Source organism: Peromyscus leucopus, chromosome 12 (genome assembly GCF_004664715.2).
Source record: "Peromyscus leucopus breed LL Stock chromosome 12, UCI_PerLeu_2.1, whole genome shotgun sequence".
In the NCBI taxonomy this organism is placed as follows: Eukaryota; Metazoa; Chordata; class Mammalia; order Rodentia; family Cricetidae; genus Peromyscus; species Peromyscus leucopus.
Window position 1 is genome coordinate 47,018,003 of NC_051073.1, and position 20,539 is coordinate 47,038,541.

At 39.0% G+C, this 20,539-nt stretch overlaps 1 protein-coding gene across 1 annotated transcript in view; it reads right to left on the reverse strand.

Moving 5' to 3' along the window:
• The window catches only part of Ift57 (intraflagellar transport 57), a 57,600-nt gene extending 40,379 nt beyond the window's left edge, over nucleotides 1–17,221 (reverse strand). The window contains exons 1-5 of the mRNA XM_028867467.2: nucleotides 16,879–17,221; nucleotides 14,389–14,551; nucleotides 13,524–13,642; nucleotides 10,355–10,445; nucleotides 3,804–3,872 (exon numbers count right to left, since the gene is read on the reverse strand). Coding sequence (XP_028723300.1) covers nucleotides 3,804–3,872; nucleotides 10,355–10,445; nucleotides 13,524–13,642; nucleotides 14,389–14,551; nucleotides 16,879–17,090 — 654 coding nt within the window. The 5' untranslated portion in view covers nucleotides 17,091–17,221. The remainder of the gene's footprint in view (nucleotides 1–3,803; nucleotides 3,873–10,354; nucleotides 10,446–13,523; nucleotides 13,643–14,388; nucleotides 14,552–16,878) is intronic.
• Between the last annotated feature and the right edge of the window lie 3,318 nt (nucleotides 17,222–20,539).

Below are 20,539 nucleotides of genomic sequence, written 5' to 3' on the forward strand. Positions count from 1 at the left end.
TACATAGAAGCAACAACTACTATTGAAAAGATCTTTTCTCTAAGGAGACTAAATTACACCTTGCCTACAAAATTCCATATATATTATATACTCAGCACGTGTTCATTCAGTATTATTGATTATTGAGGAGCTTCCACACACCAGGCACAGGTTTTAAAAAGGCACTAATAAGCTCCTGCTGTAGAGGAGTGTGCATTCTGGAGATGAGACAGACAATGAACAGGACAGTAATTACTATAATAGAATACTGGGTCTCTTCAAAAAAGGCAGGGTGAGAGGATAGAGAACGATGCTGGAAGCATCCGCTGTTTTAAAGCCACAGGTAAAAATGGCTTGCTTTCACGCGTCCCTTCCCAGGTTTGCAGTTACATACATACTCAGTGATTGGTTTCCTTGACGGTCTGTAGACCAGCAACCTTACTGAAAGGGTATTTCTGCAGTGTTGTGAGCCCACCTGCCACATTAAATGTAAGACCTTAAATCTATATTACTAACCTACACAGCAATCTGTCTTGGGGAAAGAGCAGTCTACGCCATTAGAAGCTGGAGTTAGTCACAGCTGTCCCAGGCAGATGGCTTTAGTGGGCAATATGATAAGCCTGCCAGGTTTCTCAAAATATGAAAGGGTTTTTCTGTCTCATTAGTACTTCATGGTTGACCATCCCCAAACACCTGGTGTTCAGACTTTTTCCTCCCATGATAATGTCCCATAGTTTTAATTCCAAAGGATATATATTATGTAATCTTTGCCAAATGAGTTAATATGTAAATAAGTTAATAAGCACACATATAGGAGGAAAATTCTTCATATAGCCTAATTTCAGTGACAAATTAAATTAGCGGTAGAAGTAAATTAAGCTACTTTTGTACTTCTCAACATTCCAATTATTTGTTCAAAGGGAATTCCACCTTCACACACTATTTACCCCATCAACAGACATCAACCACACAAATGAGTTTCTAAGAATAACTGCAGATTCATCTCTACTTTGTTTTTCTTGTTTTAGAAGAAAGTGTCATCATCTGCAACACATACACCAAATGAATACAAGCAAAACAATGTACTTGCTCCAAGTAAGAATCACACCATATTCAAACTTTGTCAAACCTGTTATGAGGTGGAAGGGGGAAGACCTGGATTTTGAAGAAATACTTTAAACTCAGGTAGTATAATTTATTAACTTTTAAAAATGTGAAGACCTTGAAGTTATAAATATTAATGCTTATATTTATGAAAATAATGTAACTACATAAATACATCAAAAGAGTAGAAAGTATTTTAAAATAATTTGAGTACTAAAAAGTGATCTGAAAATGTAAGGTATAAATAAAACTTGAGTTTATTTATTTGGACATAAATGTTAATATTATTTTACATAATCTTAACAAAGCAATAAAAAATACCTTCATTCAGAGGGAAATGGGAAAATGGGGGAAGGCTTAAATTAAGGAGGGGATGGAAGTCAAAATAGAAGGAGAGAAAAGGAGGAGTGAACAAAACACTATGAATGTTTGGTATACTGCCAAGGGAGGGAAGAAACCAATAGTCCTATCCAGCTGTGAAGACTGTGAACCACAACAATGACCAACATGGCAATATATCCCTAAAGGTGCAATAGTGGCACTCATATCTTGGCAGTCACCAACAGCTCTCTAGTTGGATTTACGGTCCACTCAAGGTCAGGAAGGAGATCACGCCTGGAACTGGAAACCTAGCAAACTACCTGGGGCTAGTGAACTCATTGATCTTAGAGGAGAACCCACTACCAGCACTTTACTAGCCAGCATAAATCCTAACTGCTTTTTAAAGTATTTATCCTTATATCCACAGACAAATGTAGCTCCCAACCCTCACGAAAGAAGCTTCTCTTTACAACAGACACAGACCATCACAGAAAATGACAACCATCAAAATGCAGGGAACAACTGACCACAGAGTACCAGCCCCTGTGGATACATCTACAACATCACTCCTGCACCCAAGGCTGAGGGGACACTGCAGACGAGGAGGCTCACAGACTCTAAGAGCCAGAAGACCAGGAAATCTGTTGTGAGATTATGTTTTCTAGAAATGACAGGGAAACTTCATCCACGATACTTCAATAATCCGGATACCTAAACAGGACCCAAACAAGGACAACACCAACAGATGCCTAAGGCAGGAAGGGAAATCTCACAGGCCTCCACCCTAGACAAAGAGCTATAGGGAGCTAAGGGATGCTGAGAGCAGAAGTTTTTGCCAGGGAGAAGCCCCCTAGTTGGTTATTCAACATTAAGTGGTCATCCCTGAAATACTTTACATACATGCAACATTTAATGACTCAGAAGGCTGTATTTATGTTTATGCATGTGTGTGTGTGTGTGTGTGTGTGTGTGTGTGTGTGTAAAACAATAACAATTAAAAGAAGAAGAGACCAGGGATTTCAGAGGGAGCTAAGGAGGCGAGGCATGGGAGGAGCTAGAGGAAGGAGAGTGAATGGAGGTAAATAACATACTTATATTTTAATTTAAAAATAAGTTTTAAATGTGTTCATTTATTGAAGAAGTATTTATTCAGCACTTTGTGTTTTATATCATGAGAAATAGGAAAAGGACAATTATCCTTGTCATGAAGGAACTTACAAATCAGACATACGAGGACATGGGAAAGATTGATAATGCTTTTGGATAGCATGTGATGAACATTTTCTAGGTGATAGATGCTATTCTTATAATGCTTTGCATGTAAGTCTTTTAATCATAGAAATCTTATGAACAGGTTAACATTTTCCAAGAAGTTTGGAAATTTGCCCAAGGTTAGAATCCAGTAAAGTACTGAGCTCAAGCCAGACACTTGGCAAAAGAGCCTCAATATTACATTCCATTTCAAGTTGGGACACACATATATGCACATACACACACATGCACACACACACAAGCAACACACATGTGGGTATATACATGCATGCACACAGACATGCATATGCACACATACACACTGGTGATAATTACTGAAAATCAACAATATTAAGGCAGTAAATAATATGTAATAACAGAACATCTTGGGTAGCTTGAGGAAGTTGTCATATGAAACAAAAACTAGATCCAAACTTGCTTTGAGGATTCAGACATGAAAATAGAGGGCAAGTAAGACTATACTGCATACATCTTTTTTTGAGGGTATATAGGTACATACTTTATTGAAATATAACATACATATACAATGCAAAAATGCCACATGTACACTTAAAATACTCATTGGCAGTAAGTATACTCTCATAGACTATATTTATTTTGTAATCAAAATGAGGGAAAATCTGTCTTAAAGCAATGCCTGACTATGTAAGAGGATTAATTTTACTTCATAGAAATACAATTTAAGTATTTTCCTACAAACAAAAATCATCCACTCCTGGTCTCCTGATCTATTTCAATGTCTAGTATCTTGAGAGAGAACAATTTACAGCTTTGCATAATTAAAAATGTCATCTAGAAAATATATTTTGAGTTTGCCCCAGAAGCACCATGTTGGTTTCCACATGCAGGAGGCAGTTTCACTCACCCTTCTGGATCTTTATGTTTGTTATAATTGTGTGCATAGATATATATGCATGTGTGCATGTGTGCGTGTGTGTGTGTGTGTGTGTGTGTGTGTGTATAATTTTCCTATGTATATTGTTTTGTACATAGAAAAACAATTTTCATAACTACTTTGCAAGGAATACACAAAATAATGCCTGGCAAACAGCTTCTTCTCATTGGATTTCCAGCAGAATACATAGGCTGATTGCTTGCTGATTTCTTGTTTAGCCAATGACACTTACCAAGCGATAGGTCTGGGCCTTTAAAACGTTGAGATCAATAAAGTTTTCTTCATTATCTGTCTCCTCTTCCTTTGAAAAATAAAAATATTTTACATTTATAAAAACTTAAATACACATTTGTAAATATATAATATTTTAAGCTATGCTAAGCGTACTATGACTGACTCAGTAAAGCATATTTAAAAGCCTAATAAATATGTATAAAGTAGGGCACACAATTATTAACAGCTCATATGTTCTTTGAAGTTTTGATGGTGCCATTTAAAGGACCTGTTTTTGCAGACACTGAAGAAAGGAGGGAAAAAAGAGGGAGAAGCAGGAGTAATTGCTATAATTCATGAATAAACATAAAAACAAGAGGCATATATGAAATAGTGGAGGGAGTTATGGGAATTCTGAATAACAAGACTTAACTGAAAAAAGAAAGGAAGGCCGAAGGACACACACCGTTTCCTTGTTCCAGGGACTGACTACATGTAGATGCACTATTTCATTTACCTGTTGGTGTCTTTGTCTGTGTCTGCATGCTACCTGTGTGCCGGGGCTCATGGGAGACAGGAGAAGGTTGGATGTTGGGTCTTTGGGAAGAGCGGCAAGTTTTTAAGCACTGAGCTATCTCCCCAGCATTTTTCACACTGAGTGTGAGCATTCTGGGTGCTCAAGCTTGTTAAGGTAATGAATAGTAGTAATGTTTGGTGTATGGCCCTCACCTCCATTTCAAAGGACAATCTAGAGGGATTCCAAGCTGGCCTCGTCTGACAGCAGTTGGTTGTGGGGGTGTGGGTAGGAAGTAACCCTTTGAGATGCAATCTGCTGTATATACAGAAAACAAGCTGGAGGGTCTATTACATATAAAACAACATGAGCTTCTCCTTCTCTTCTAATGTCATTGTGGTGACAAGCAGCATAATTGGAGAAAGTAATCTAACAAGAATATTTCAATCTTATGGACACTGGGCATCATAATAATGCCAACAAAGATGGTCCCCGAGTCATGTGATCTCATGAACAAAAACACAAGCCAGGCCAAAAGTGAGTGTCAGCTCATAAACCTTTCTACAAGCAGACTGTTCAAAGCTGCAGTGGGAGGTTTCAGAGATAACCCTGACCTTCATTCAGACTTGAGATATGTGACTCAGTGGTTCTCAAAATGTGGTTCTGAGAACAGTAACATTAGGATAGCCTGGGGACTTCTGGAATGAAAAGTCTAAGGTTCTGTTCCAGATCTGTCCCACTGAAGTAAGACTTGAGAACTAACTTCGCCCTAAGCCTTGGAGAACTGGAAAGAATCCAGACCTCACAAGACAGTATAGACACACTTGATACACTGGCTTGATATTTGTTTTTCTTGAGGTGGGGAATAACGGGGGCAGAGATATGCAGACAACACTGATTTGTTCATGTATTAAGTCATGCACATATTTATACTTCTGAAAAGTGACTTAGGCACATTCTGTGCTTGTACTACTTAATGAGCAGAGTAATTCATTGAAATGCCAATGACTCAGTGTTGTTAGGAGGAACAAGGTCACAATACTTTACCATGACCTCATCAGTACTGTTTGCATGGGTGATCGGCAGATACTTGTACACTAACATGCCAAAGCTTTAATACTAGATACTAGCACAAACCATCATCCAGTATATGGTACTGTTTCTTTCAGACAAAATTCACAGGTTCACAGGGTCAGGAATTAAGGAGTGTACCATTACTTCTAATTAGCCACTAGGAAAATCTTTGTTTCTGGTTCCTGTGACTTTATCATTCTGTTAGCCAACAGGTCTTAATTCCAAATGGAAGAATGCTTCCCCTAGGAGACACAATGATGAGTCTACTGAACTGCATGCTAAGAACACTATTTGGCTACTTAGGGCTCCCCACTCTTCTGCATCAATAGCCAAGAGAAGAGCTACTGTGTGGACTGGCTGACTAATCCTGACTGCCAAGGGGAAATTAGGCTACCATTACAACAGAGGTATGACAGAGGATGTCTGGACCACAGGCAATCCTTCAGTGTATCTTCTAGTACTGCCACACCCACTAATCATGGTCAATGGAAAACTATAACGACCTAATCCAGACAAGACTTTTGCTGTCCCCTTAGGAATGAAGGTTTGGATCACCCACCGGGTAAATTCTGAAGGCAAAGGGACTGCAGGACGGGCGGTGAATGAAGGAGGTTATAAGTGCAAGTATAAGGTTTATACCTGTGTAACTACTTATAAAATAAGGACTGCACTGTCACGCATATTTCTCCCAAATCTATTTGAAAATACATTTCTGTCATCCTTTTTCATAAACTATAAGATACTTTGACTGCGTGATACAGTTAAGCAGAATTATGATCCTGCTACTGCCTTTATTTGGAAATAAAATGAGATTTAAATGGTGTCAAGTTGACAAGGGATGGAAATGTAGTGGTTAGTTCTATGTGACAATTTGATTGACCATGGGATGCTGAGATAATTTATTAAATATTATTCAGAATGTGTCTTTGAGAATACTTCTGGGTGAAATAAATGTTTGAAACAATAGAATTGAGTAAAGTGGGCTGTCTTTTCCAGGGTGGGTATGTCTCTACAATCTGAGTAGTCTGAACAGGAAAAGCACACCAACAAGCTTTCCTCTCTGCCTTGCTTTAAGTCAGGACCTTGGTCTTCTGCCTGTGGCATAAAATTCAGACAGAAACCCGAGGCATCATTCTCCTTGGGATCTTTGCAGTCACACTGGAACTAGACCATCAGTTATCCAGGGTCCAGCTTGTCAAGAGCAGACCTTGGGACTTCTCAGACCCCATAGCCGAGTGACTCAATTCCATATAAACACTTTCTCACAGCCAAGCTTACAGTACAGAGCTGTAATTCTAGTTAATCTGGAGGCTACGGCAGGAATATCCAAAGTTTAAGGCCCTCCTAAGCTACATAGTGTGTTCAAGGGCAGCTTAACCCTGGGTGAATTAGAAACAGTGTATCTCAAACAGGCACTGTGTTGGAGACCAGTGTTGGGGTCCTGCCCCACCCTATCAAAGGGTTCCTTGAAATGGGGAGTGAGGAGTTGAGAAATGTTAAATAGGAAATATAGAAGTAGACGAAGAAAAAAGATAGAGACACAGGATAGCTTCGGGAGGGCCCTGGGTCAATGCCCGGGAGTTTATTTCTTTTTTTTTTTTTTTTTTTTGGTTTTTCGAGACAGGGTTTTTCTGTGTAGCTTTGCGCCTTTCCTGGAACTCACTTGGTAGCCCAGGCTGGCCTCGAACTCACAGAGATCTGCCTGCCTCTGCCTCCCAAGTGCTGGGATTAAAGGCGTGCGCCACCACCGCCCGGCTGGGAGTTTATTTCTAATGGGCTTTTTATACATTAGCAAGGGGAGAGGTAAAAGAGCTCCCCCTTTCAAGATCAAAGCACAGCATACAACCAAGTGTAGCCCCCCTCAAAACACCTGGTAACCACGCCTTTGGCCAAATCATTCTATTATGCAGCCCTGCTGGGCAAAGCAAGTTCAGACTTTTTGACCTTTAGTAGGACCTTAGGAGGGAGCCTCTGTGGGCTCTCAGCACTGTGGCTCAGCTCAGGGGAGAATACTTACATGGTATGAATGAGGCTTTGGCTTCAATCCAATCCCCAGCACTCCAGGGGGAAAAAGTTATTTTCTCTAAAAGTGTGTGTGTATATGTGTGTGTAAGTGTGAGTATGTGCATCCTATCAGTTCTGTTTCTTAGAGAATCCAGACAAACAAACAGAAAAAGAATATTACTTACTAACTACTATGAACAGAAGACTTAAAAGGCATTCAGACATAAAGAAGTTCAGAAGAAAAAGCTTTAAAATAAGTTAGGGTTCTCCATAATTTATCTCGGTAATTCAGAAAGCACAATTTCCTGCCATTTCCTTGGTTAATTTGCACTTTAATTCCCTTCCTGCTTGTTACTAAAGGTATGATCACATAAACTGAGACTACTCTGCATCATTATTAATTTTAAGAACTAATTGCCAGGGTGACTGATTTTGATGTGGCACGTTCTAGCTGAAGGTCCCTACTTTCTAGACGATAGGAGCCGAAGTGTCAGAAGTTATCTTCGCCATCCTGGACCCACCCCAAAGCTCTGCCAACAGTATCAGTGGGTCCCTTACAAGGCTCTGCAGGCACCAACCCAGCTTTCCTTAGGAACAGTGACAGGAGACGACAGGAGAAGGAGGAGAGAGGATCTCAAAGTAATGTGAAGAGCAGGAAGAAAGGAAAGGAACACATCAAGAGACTTGAGCCAATGCACACGAAGAGCTCCAGAGACAATTCCTCTGCGGAAGGCCTATGGTTTGGTCTTATCCTAGAAGGTCGTTCCCTCCCGGCTTAGAATAGTATAAAGAGGTTGTTGTCTTGTTTATTTCCTTAACTTTATAAACACAATAACTCCATTTTGAATTAAAAAAAATTCATGGAAAAATTAGCTAAGATTTTGAAAAGTTACACAACAGTATCCTGAGAGATTCTATAGTCAAATACTGAAACCTGACACACATTAAGTCATGAACGGTAATCTGGGGCCGTGACACGGAGCAAAGTGAGACAGTTTCTGTCTTAATTTACCCCTCCTGATGAGTGGAGTTTTTTCTTCCTTTGACTAGTACATTTTGAGTGACAGCACTGAAGTTAAATATTGGTATTTAAGACCCAGGTACATTGGTATACTAGAACCTGGTACAGATCAATGCACTATTAGTTATTAAGAAGACCATGGAAATACCCAAGTGAATGGGGCAAGTTAAGAATAAATGAGGGCTTTATTTCTGAATCTGAACGGAAAGTCTATTGAACAATGAAGTCTAAACTTCTTTAAATGTCCAAATTCTCTTTCCGGTTTATCTGAAGCTATGTCCCACCCAATCCCAGAAGCTACGGTTTTCTCAGTTTCTAGGTCACACCTGGTTCCTTCCTGCCTTTGAGCTTTAGAATATGCTGAAACAGAGCTACCTACTACCTGCACACAACAGGGTTGGACAGCTACATGCAGAATTGATGGCTGCATTTTTTTTTGCCTTGAATTTCAAAATTTTATCATATTAAAAATTTGTTTTAAACCAACTAGTTTTATTGTGGTCTAGTTTGAGAATTGGAGGCCAGTCTGGGCTATACAGTGAATGTTCTAGGAAAGCCTCAGATCAGAAGCCAACCTGGGCTACATAGTAAGTGTTTCAGAAGAGCCTAGGTACAGTGAGATTCAGCCTTGGGAGCTAAAAAAGTAGCAAAGACATGTAAGGTTATATATTTTAATATGATTAAAAGTATTCTTTATATTTCTAATAAAATATACATTAAAACGCTTGAAAATATAAAGAAATATTAAACAGGAGCATCCATAATTATTCTATCCATTTATAACAAATATTAATATACTGGTATTTTTATATATTTTACATATTTACACAGTTATGATCATGATAATAGCTAATTTTGTAAAATAAAGTACAAATTGTCATTTTCATATTACTAATGTCTATAATTAAGTTATATCATCTACATACATGTATTTGGATATACCCCAATTTACTTAATGGCTACTTATTAACTTTTACTATTAGGATAATTCAACAACTAGCAACTTTGTAGCTTATACCAGTTTATTTAAGCTGAAATATGGAATGGATTATCTACTAATTAAAAAAAATGAAATCTTCAATTGGCTTGTGACAGCAAAATACTACAAAAGTTCTTTCCCCCACCATGTGTCCAGTTCAGATCATGTGGATATATTCTACAATACTCAGCTCAATCCACTTCCAATTCGAAGAAAGAATCATTTTGAGAAATACTCTTTGGTTTCTACTGTCTTACTAGCCTTATTACTATAGAGAATTGGTCACTGAGCTTCATACCATGGAGAGGAAATTAAACATGAAAAATGTGTAGATGGAGCAAACAACTTAAATAATGTTGGTTACTTAAAAGCATTTTAACAAAATTTCATCAGGGTAGTATTCACACTAATTGAAAAAAATAAAGCAATTCCCTAAAAACAAATAGTATTTATAGGAAGCAGAATGCACTGATTATGAATTCTTAGGGCATTCTGAAAATGTTGTGTTTTGTTACAATATCATCTTGCTATGTAGCCTGAGTCCTACAGCTTGCTGTGCAGTAGACACTAGCCTTGAACTGGGGACTCTCTAATCTCTGCCTCCTAAAATCTGGGGACACAGGTGTGCACAACACATTTAACCAAAGATGAACTGAGTGTTAGCTTTCTGTTCTAAATTCTTTGTTAGTTATGGTTTCTCAAGATCATGCTTGGTTGTTAATAAAACATGACTCATATAACTAGTGATATATATGTATATGCATATATGTATACATATGTACATGTGTAAACAGATTTAGAACCTCTTCTCAAATTGACTAAAGACCATGCATATTAGCTTAAGCAAAGGCCTAAAGGACTGATAATGGCACTGAACTTAGAAACAATTAAAACACAGTCCAGGAAAATGAGGAGGGGAGTCAGGAGAGGGGACAGGAGCCATGGGCAAGGTTGGAGACAGCTCAGCTCTACACTTACCACAAATTCTTCATCCACTTTACTTAATGTTAATTCTGCATCATCTTCTGGAACAGTTTCTTCTTCTAATTCTTCCACTGGGTATGATGGCCTGAAATAACATTTATTCAATGTTAAAAAAAAATTCAGTAAAAATAAAACTCTAATGAGGAATGGTAAAGATGTTTCCATATAAGACTGTGTTCTCTTTGCTAATTGTTTTGTTTCTTTCTGAAATTTTGAATGTTGAAAAGAGCAAAGATCTACCTCTAAAAGCACATTTATAAAAAGAAGTTGATACTGTATATACTGTTATCACATACATTCATCCATAAAATATATATACTGTTAGTTATCATGTACATACATACACGCACATAAAATGCACACTATATATATATATATATATTACATAATATGCATTATGTTCAAATGAACAGCAGTACTACAATTAAACTGTCAGTCTATGACTAAAACATTGGTATTGTTTCTATTATTTGCTAGATAATATTGCAAAGATCATATTTGTAGGTTTATTACTAGACACATCTTTAAAATAGATTTGTCCATGTGGAATGGCTACACCAACAACTTTGTACATGTTATTGTTTTGCTGAGTACTGCCAAAATTGTCTTCTAAAATGCGATCCTAATTTATACTCCCAAGAATAGTGAGGAATGGCATGTCTGTTTCAATATGTTCACCAATATGTGTAAAATAATCTGTGCCAATAAAACAAGTGAAAAAAATATCATTGTGTTCTTTAACTGAATTTCATTAGCATGAAAGTGATTGAACAACAACTTTATATATTTTAATTGATTACTCATTTTTTTTCTCAGTGAAACACATTTATACTCTTTGTCTTTTGTCAATTAAGAAAATTAATGTTTGCCTATTCTATGATGTTCCCTAGTTTCATTACTTAGAATCAAGAATAGTCAAGACTGTTATAATTCTTACTGGGTGGATCTGGCAACTTTTCTGTCCAGACCCTAGATTTACCATAATACATTTAAAGCATTCCCCTGAGCCACATCTCCTGTATCTCTCTTTTAGTGTGCCTGTAACTCCATGTTTCAATTCACATCACTGAAATCTGCAGGTTATTTTTATATAGGAAACAAGCTTGATTCTTCCTTCTAAAATCCAATTAGTGGTTCTAACATTAAGTATTGGACAACCATTTCTCCCTTAAGATCTACTTATTTCCACATTAAAAATATCCAGATGTATCTACATTTATTTTGACAACTAGTTTTAAGAACGTATATTTCAAACCTGTTAAGACAATATAACAATTAACGCATAACAGGAAGAAAGGAAAGTATTATGAACCAAGTCAATATTGTATGATAAATTTCCCAATTTTTCATTAGTTGGAATTAGATAATTATCTCAAAAAACAATGTTCTTCTAAGAATAGTTTCACATATGTATAAAAACAATCATTTATAAATAAGAGAGTTGTGTGAAATTTGTGTATTACATAGTTCATATAGTTTCCAATGTTTATTCTTTTTAAGTTTCTCCTTTCTTCTTCCACGTTTAAACAATTCCTACAAATTATCCAAGTCATAACTCATAGGCCAAGACAAAGATTTTACTAGGAACAAAGGAAGTACAAATTGAAAAGTAGTTGAGACATTAATAGCTTGGAATGCAATAATGATAGACTGGGCTACGGAGTTAGTATCGGAAAAACTAGGGCAGCACATCATGCACTTTATCTTGAAATCTAACCAACAGTATGAGGGATTGCAGAGTCATTCTTCACAATGTACGGAATGGAAATGTTTGGGGAGAAGCAAAGGAAAGCGCCACACTTTAGCTTGAAAGTGAACAGATATCAGTTATTTAACACACTTCAATCCAATGGTAGCCTAAATCAAGGAAGTTTTAACACTTTTTTTTGAGATTAATTATTTCACTTCCCCCTTTCCTTTCTTTCCTCCAAATTCTCCCATATATCCACCCCCTTGTTCTCTTTCAAATTCATGGCCTTTTTTTCTTTCATTGCTGTTACATATATGTGTGTGTGTATAAATATTCTTAAATATATAAATATAACTTGTTCAGTCCACATAATCTTCCTTGCATATATGTGTACACATGTTTTGGGAAGTTTTTAAAAAGTACTTACTAAAAGGAAGTAGATTTTCACCTAAACGTAATTGCATATGTTGTATTAATATATTAACATGGAATAATACATACCTCTCTATCTTCAGAGTTTGCTCAAATCTAAAACCAATATTGTCATATCTTTTTGCATCATGTCTTTCACATTCTAATTTATCAATAATCCTAACTTTAAAAAGATGAACTGTGCCGGGCGGTGGTGGCGCACGCCTTTAATCCCAGCACTCGGGAGGCAGAGGCAGGCGGATCTCTGCGAGTTCGAGGCCAGCCTGGGCTACCAAGTGAGTTCCAGGAAAGGCGCAAAGCTACACAGAGAAACCCTGTCTCGAAAAACCAAAAAAAAAAAAAAAAAAAAAAGATGAACTGTATCTATTTTAATCATACCCTATATAAACCAATGGTTTCTGATTTTATTTATTCACCAATACTTACTGAACATATATGACGAATTAAGTACTGTGCTAATTAACATAGAATACATATGATGCATGATTAGCAAGATTTGTAACAACGAATCTACACTGGTAAATAAATTATTTTAATACCATAAAATATAAACAATGTACTTTCAGGTCAGAGAGAAGCTATGGACACTGTTCAAGAGAATGTCCAGTGGCTTCTTCAGTGTAATTCTTGCCACTAAGCAAAAAGAAAATCCCACACTCGGTACTATATTAATCTCCTTTTACACACACACACACACACACACACACACACACACACACACACACACACTGGCTGTAGGTATAAATAAACATAGGCACAAAGAGAATTATAGAAAGTTTTTCCAAACTGGCATGGATGCATGCAGTGACAGCTAACCCTTCAATAATTACAGACAGGGAAGAGGCATTGGGATAGATAGATGTATTTCCATATATTTCAGAACACATTTGGAAGGCATTCTGGTTTTATCTAGACTTAATCTTCGGTACCACTGTCGATTTAGAACAGTCAGCTCTTGTCAGTTTAATTAGACAACTCTGCACTCTAGAAAAAAAAATGTTAAGTGCATGACATCAATATTGCCTGTGAGGTAATAGTTACCTTTTCCAAGTGAAACCAATATATTTTAATGCTTCCTCAGCTAAACAGTCAAGAACGTAACATACATGTTCTCCATAACCAGACTTTAATTTTGAAGGAGGAAAATCTGCAGTCCTCCCCTGAAAAGATAAAGGTATTATTTGTTAGGTATAGTCCAGATGTCAAGATTATTTCAGCAAAGAATCACTGAGCACATGTATAATTTTCCCACTTTTCAAATGATTTGAGAAAAAGGTAATTGCTTTGCTTCTTAGACATTCATTTCTTAAGTCTCTTCAATCAATTGATACAGTTACACTAAGGAAAATACAGACACTTTATTGTTCAAAGTACCAAAATAAAAGGCAGTTATATCATAGCAGGAAGACAAATCACTCATTAAAAAACAAAACAAAACAAAAAAACAAAAGTAAACCAAAAAGTAGTAAAAACTACTCCCATGGTAAAATATATTTTTAAACAAAGATCCAGTGACTCATTTATTAAAAATTAGCAACCTGTGTCAAAATGTCTTATTGCCTTTCCCCAGGAAAAGTCAGAAATGAAAGTACCACTGAGGACTCCTAATAAATCCAAGATCCTTTCAAAGTGCAGGATTCGGCTTTGTAAGCCTCAGTCTTCCTTTGAGAGGAAGGACTAACCAATCACCTAACTGTTCACTTTTGAGAGCTACCAAAATTAAGACAAATATTATTACTCTGGGCTAAAGAGAGTCTAGAGTAACATTTTTAGAAGTAGAATTAATGTTGTATGTAATGTCAACTATTATCTGTCTGTCTGTCTACTATTCTGAAAGAGTCATCTCTTTGGCTAGCATCTGTTGCTGAATTGCTAATATTGAAACCCACAGCTGAAGAATACTTACAAACGAGCGAAGCTCAAAGAGTATGTTAGATATAGTTGCATTGGGATCGTCGTATTCCTGAGGCTGCTCAAAGGGACGCCCTGTTTTGTTGATCAGCCACGCAGCAAGAGTGCAAAACATGTAGAACTGCTCACCTGGGTTGGTAGGCAGAGCAAAGTAGTGTCTGCATCAAAGCGAGGGAGGATGGGAAAGGTGAGAGAAAGCGAATCGACTAGGACTAAGCAACAGAGTCAAGTCCAAAGTTGCTAAATTTGCCCCTCAGCAGCCTTCACCAACGCGCTTGAACCGTGGAGGGATTCCGAGCTCACAGAGTTTTGAATCAGGATGACTGGGGCAATCACTACCATAGACAAAACATTTGATCAAAAGCCTTACAGTCAGGGAATGGAAGGCAGTATATTTTGGAGAATAAATACATGAAACTTTTGTCAAACTCACTTAAGTGTCTAATTATAAGTGAGTTCCCCCTAAAAATGGTAATTCTGGATTATGAGAATCTTGGCATTTAAGAGACACAAATAATTTACCATGTGTTTGCTGTTTGTAACCTATCAGCTATGCCAAACAGTTGTTTTCATCTCTGCTGCGCATTCAAATCAACTCCTAAAAGTACTGCTAGATGGTGAAAGCCAGGTCTGCCCCATCCATGGCTAATCACAACGTGGGGGAACAGAACACAGCACAGGAAGACTTCAAAAGTCCCAACTTAGATGGTCCAGGGGTAACACAAGGGATAAGAACCCCTGCCACGTCCCCCAGCATCACAACTGCTAGATTTTGCTAAACTTCTTATTGTAGTAAATATGCTCCAATGGGGATATGATTTATACAGAGCCATAGAGGACATAAAAGGTATAAGTAACATCACTCAAGAAAGTTGAAGCAGGGATCTGCTCTGCTTTCTTTATGTAGCTATGACTATTACACTGATATATATCACAATTATAACCAATGACATAAGAACCAGTGGTCTAATACTTCTGTTTTCTAAAACTTTTTACATGAAGAAAATATAAATGTTCTAGAAGTAAAGAGAAAGCTAGGCAGTTTTAAAGGGTCATGAAGTCTTTGCAGGCATAGGCTTATAAAGAATCTACCCACCAACAACTGTGTTTTCCTTATCAACAGGCACTCCTCAAGGACAGAGGAATGCACCCTGACAGACACTGTGGGCCTGTGATGATGGTTCTCAAGCACAAAGGTACATCAGAATCATCCAGAGGGGTTGAGAAAACATTTTGTGTCCAGAACTTCTGAAAAGACAGACCTGGACAGTGTCTTCCTCCATTCCTAGGTGATGCGACATGCTGGACGTGACACCTTGAACCACTGACTAGAATACGTCCACACAAATCCATGGTACAAAGTATTTTGCTCCCCCTTTGAGGTTCAGTAAAAGGTATTCATAGTAACATAAGGCCATTTTCCTTTTGACAAATGCATTTGAAAAAAAATGAACACAGTCTTATCAACACCGAACATGTTTGCCATCTATATTATTGTGATCAATTCATTTTAAATAATAATCCAATCCTAAAACATCTTTTGTGGATCAGGATCAAGATGAACTTCCTTCTCTAACTTTTCTCCTTTTACAGACTAACTCAGCATTATGGACAGTTTGCATAAAAGCCTGACTATTCTTTCAACACAAGCGTCTGGAAGAGGGCAAGAGCTGAAAACTATCAAGGGAATTTATTTGAGCCTACCTGTAAACAGTAAAGTACTCAGGTAATTCTTTTTATTTGCTTCTTACAGAATAAAACAAATACAAGCTTTAAAGGAACAGCAATAAATCACAGTTATCACTAAGCTATCATGATTACATGACAGCGTGCTGTCTGTCACTCTAGGCAACTAATGGCACTGCCTTTCCGGTATTCCCAACTTTTTCCACCACAGGAAGCACAGAACGTTAGGTTCTATAATGGGGACGAGATTCCAACCTTATCATTTCAATTGCCTTCTCCACTTTCAGTTTCTAAGAGTATTGTTGCTGCAAAAGCATTAAGTCTTTTGAACCATAGCAATTAGTACACAAGTTTACTACATAAAAAGTGCTCCTCAGCAAGGTCCTAAGTACCCACAGTTGTTAGTTTACAAAGTCTAGCAAAGGAAAACAAAAACTGGAAAGAGATCTCAATGGTAAGGGCATTCATCTCTAGAGAGCAGTTTTTCTATCCTTTTTACTATGAGTATTTTATCACCTTTAAAACAAGACATGTGTTTGGTTGACGGTGCGTGTATGTTTTAAAGAATGGACAGGCTCTTTCCTGGGCCTCCCTGCCATTACAAAACTTGTGTACTTTCTCCACAAATGACCAAGCCTGAAAACTTCACCTCGCTCTGTGCAGAAGTTCCCTTTCTGGGCAAGGAAGGCAGAGGAAGGGAATGTGCTGTGCTGATCTGAGCCCCGGGTCCTCGCCTCACCGAGGAGGAGCGTCCCCTGGGCCCAGCCAGCAAGGGGCGCCAGGGGGGCAAGGCACGCACCTGGACGGGGGCTTCAGATTGCTCTTTCGGAGGAGCTCCTCCTCGTAGCGGAGCAGCTTCAGCTTCTCCACCAGGTCCTCCATCACCACGAACATGTGGTAGGCCGCGCCGGGCCCGCGCTCCACCACCGCCTCCCCTGCGCCTTCCCCGCGAGCCCGAGACACCCCATCCTCCAAGCCCGACGGCGAGATCACCGCTGCCGCGGCAGCCATCGCAGCTCAGACCCACAGAGCCAGGCGTGGGCTCGGGCCAGGATCTCCGCGGCCTCCGCCGCCAGCACCGCGTAGCCCGCACAGCCGCCACCGTTACCTGGAGACCGCAGGGCAGCCGGTCACCACGGCAACCAGACCCCGCCTCCTTCGCGCCCAGCCTGCCTCTCTAAATTCTCGCCAACCAAAGCTGGATTCCTCCATGACGTCACGCTATGCCCGCCCCTGGCCTGGGGTGTAGCCCCGCCCCATGGGCGTGGCGATCCTTCTTCCTCCGCCTCTTTGGCGACTCTTTCCCTCGCGCCTTAAAGAGGCAGGATCGGCGGCTGTCTGGCTCTGCAAGCTCCGTCCAGCTCCTAGAGGAGAGCAGGATCTGGTGGTTTGTTCCGGGCTGGTGAATGAACGGACGTCTAGTTACCTGGGTAGCGATTCAAAGGACTGAAGCGAAGCGGAACGCAGTGTTGAAGGCTACTCTCCCACTGATCCGTAGTTGTCGAAGTTGTGAAACTCGCTGTCCTTAGTTTCACAGTACCTCAGAGATTCCAACCACAGGACTGCTTTTGTCTATTTCTTAACTGTTTATTAGGTAGTGCTAGATTTAATAGTGTATTCTAAATAAGGCTTGAGGTCTTACTATGACCCTACCTTACTTCAATGTTAGGAAATTGATTGATAGGAGGGAGGGGAAGGGGAGGGAAAGGGGCACGCGGAGGTTGAAGTGAGAAGAGTGGGTCTGGGGAAGGATTTGTACCTCCCTCACATCCTTGGGTTCAAGTGAAATCCAACAAAATATACTATCTGGAAAGAAACGGCTGCATTGAGCGCTTATCAACATAAGGACATTTTTATTACTATGTCTACAGGTATTGACCTAGAAAATACAAAGGAGACATAAATGACCACAGGTGCGATTATCCTTACAATTCTAAGAAAAATAGTGCATCAGGCAGGCTTCTGACAGAGTAGAAGTGAAGCAGAGTGGATGCCCCGTCACTTCTTAAAAGATAACTCAGAAGCAAGAGGTCAAACATTTGTTAGTTTAATCCTGTGGCTGTCAAGGGGTCATTATGTCTTGTACCACACTCTAAAGAACGCAGAAGAATCACATTCTTTACATAGCTGAAATCTGAAACATATTTGTAAAACTTTTGCTTTGTGATAATTAAATGAAGAATATGCTTTTCATTTTAATCAGTCTTGCTTCTAATACTAATGAAGTATCCAAATGAAAAATTATTCTGTTTGTCCGATAGAAGACACACATAGAACTACTGATTTATATAGAAAATAAACGGAAGGGGAGAAGTCCACAGAAAATCGTATTTCTTTAAGTCTTTATCATCTATTTAGCTATCTCTGTGTACAGTGAATGTGTGTGCACGTTCCCATGCTTCACTTGTGGAGCTCAGATGCTAATTCCAGAATCAGTCCTCAACCACCACTTTGAGACAGGGTCTCTTGTTGCTTGTTAGGCATATACCAGGACAGCTGCTTGTGAGCTTCTAGGGAATTCTACTGTTTCTGCCTCTCATACTGGTGGACCACAGACCCACACTACAGTGTCCATCTTTGTATAGGTTCTGGGGATCTGAACTTAGGTCTACATACCTGCAGCACAGTGTTTACCCACTGAGCCATATCCACAACCTAAGAATTGCTCTTTAGATCACATTGTTTATTAGTCATGAGCCAGTGGCTGTTAGTAAAGATAAATGGGAAGATTGAGTCTGCCTCTAGCCCACTGTCAGTCAAATTAGTCTTTCATTGGCTAAACTATTCTACAACAGTGAATTCCCTAGACACATCTACATCCAATGACCACATGTGGAAGCTGAGAGGATTATAAGATGGATGTGAAGCTTTCTAGGAACAAAATAAGAGCCACGGTTATTCAGATATATGTTTTGGGGAATTTCATTTACCAACGAGCAGCCCATGGCTTTTAATGCTTCTCGAAAGGCTCTCAGATAGGAGAAATGTGTGGTTCACACCCAAAGGGGTAGGGTTCACACTGAGCGTGCTGCCTACATAAGATGTTCTGACATGCTTGGAAGGTTATGCAGCAAGCACAGTAGGAAATAGTCAAACACTGCTTTCTGGCTGACTTTTCAATAATGCATGCATTTTGACTTGGGGGAAAATCCAGCCGCTACCTTCCCTGACTTGGCCTGGTTTGTAAGCAGGTAAAGAATCAGTTTTCCATTATAAATGTGGAGAGAGAGAGAGAGAGAGAGAGAGAGAGAGAGAGAGAGAGAGAGGTGGGGGCGGGGAGAGACTAAAGTATAAACTATCCCCAATAATCCTGGCACATAGAGAATAAAAACAGAGAAAATCAAATTCTTCCACACATTATGGTTTTCCATGGGGAAAAAGTAGGAAAGAACACAGAAATATCATTCATATTTAAAAGGCCCAGATGTTTTCACATTTTCTTATTTACCTGCAATAGTGCCAGCAACCAGCAGCCTTTTCCTTGATGGAGTAGTTCCCTTCATGAGAATATACACTCATATCGTCTTCTGGTTCTCTCATCCACTTGGAACCTCCACACTGTATTTTTAATAGCTTTTTTTTTTTTCCTGCAAGACTAACTCTTTGACTTGGGGCTTAGATAGAGCTTAAAGAGATCGCAGTGTGGCAGGATGTGCAGACTTCCTACAAAGACTTATCCTCACACCCCTTTTGACCACTAGTTGTGGCAGGCTTCAGATGATTTTATTCCTTACAAACCATCTATGAAATGCTTGGAAGTAGTTCGTAAGACTTTTAAAAGCCTTTCCACGTCTGCATGCAAGCTAATCTCGGAAAACTAAACAGAATCCCAGCCAAAGCTGCTTTAAGCTAAATGGATTTCCCTGAAAGGTGCTTAGCAAAGCTGATAGGAAAAGGGGGAAGTTCAAAGATGGAGGGAGGCTTTTTTGATGAGTCTCCCCAATACAGGGAATAAGCTTTGCAAGATTGGGCAGGCTTAAAAACAAAAACAAAAACAAAACAAACAAAAAAAAACCTTTTTTTTTTTTTTGTTAAGTTGGCCTGTTGGGAGGGTTTTGGGTCCTGAAGGAAGAGCTCCCCTGACAGTAGTAATGGTCTTATAGATAGCATAGATTAGTGGAAATTTGATTTGTTTTCTCTCCATGCACATGCTCTGTTTCGACTTCTCCCTTCTGCCATGAGTTGGCAAAACATGAGACCAACACAAGAAGCTATTAAACATCTGTACTATCCTTCTGGATGTCCACAACTCCACAATCATGACCCAAAGGGATCTCATGTCTTTATAAATTTCTCAATCTCAGCTACTCGGTTATATAGCAACAGAGACCAACTAAAATCCTTTCGTTGGTTCATCATGGGTTCAGTGGCACCCACTGGGGATGCTAACAAGTCAGAAAAACACTAATCAAATTAAATACTGTAGGGCTAAAATCCTTTCCTTTTGCTTTCCTTCCTTC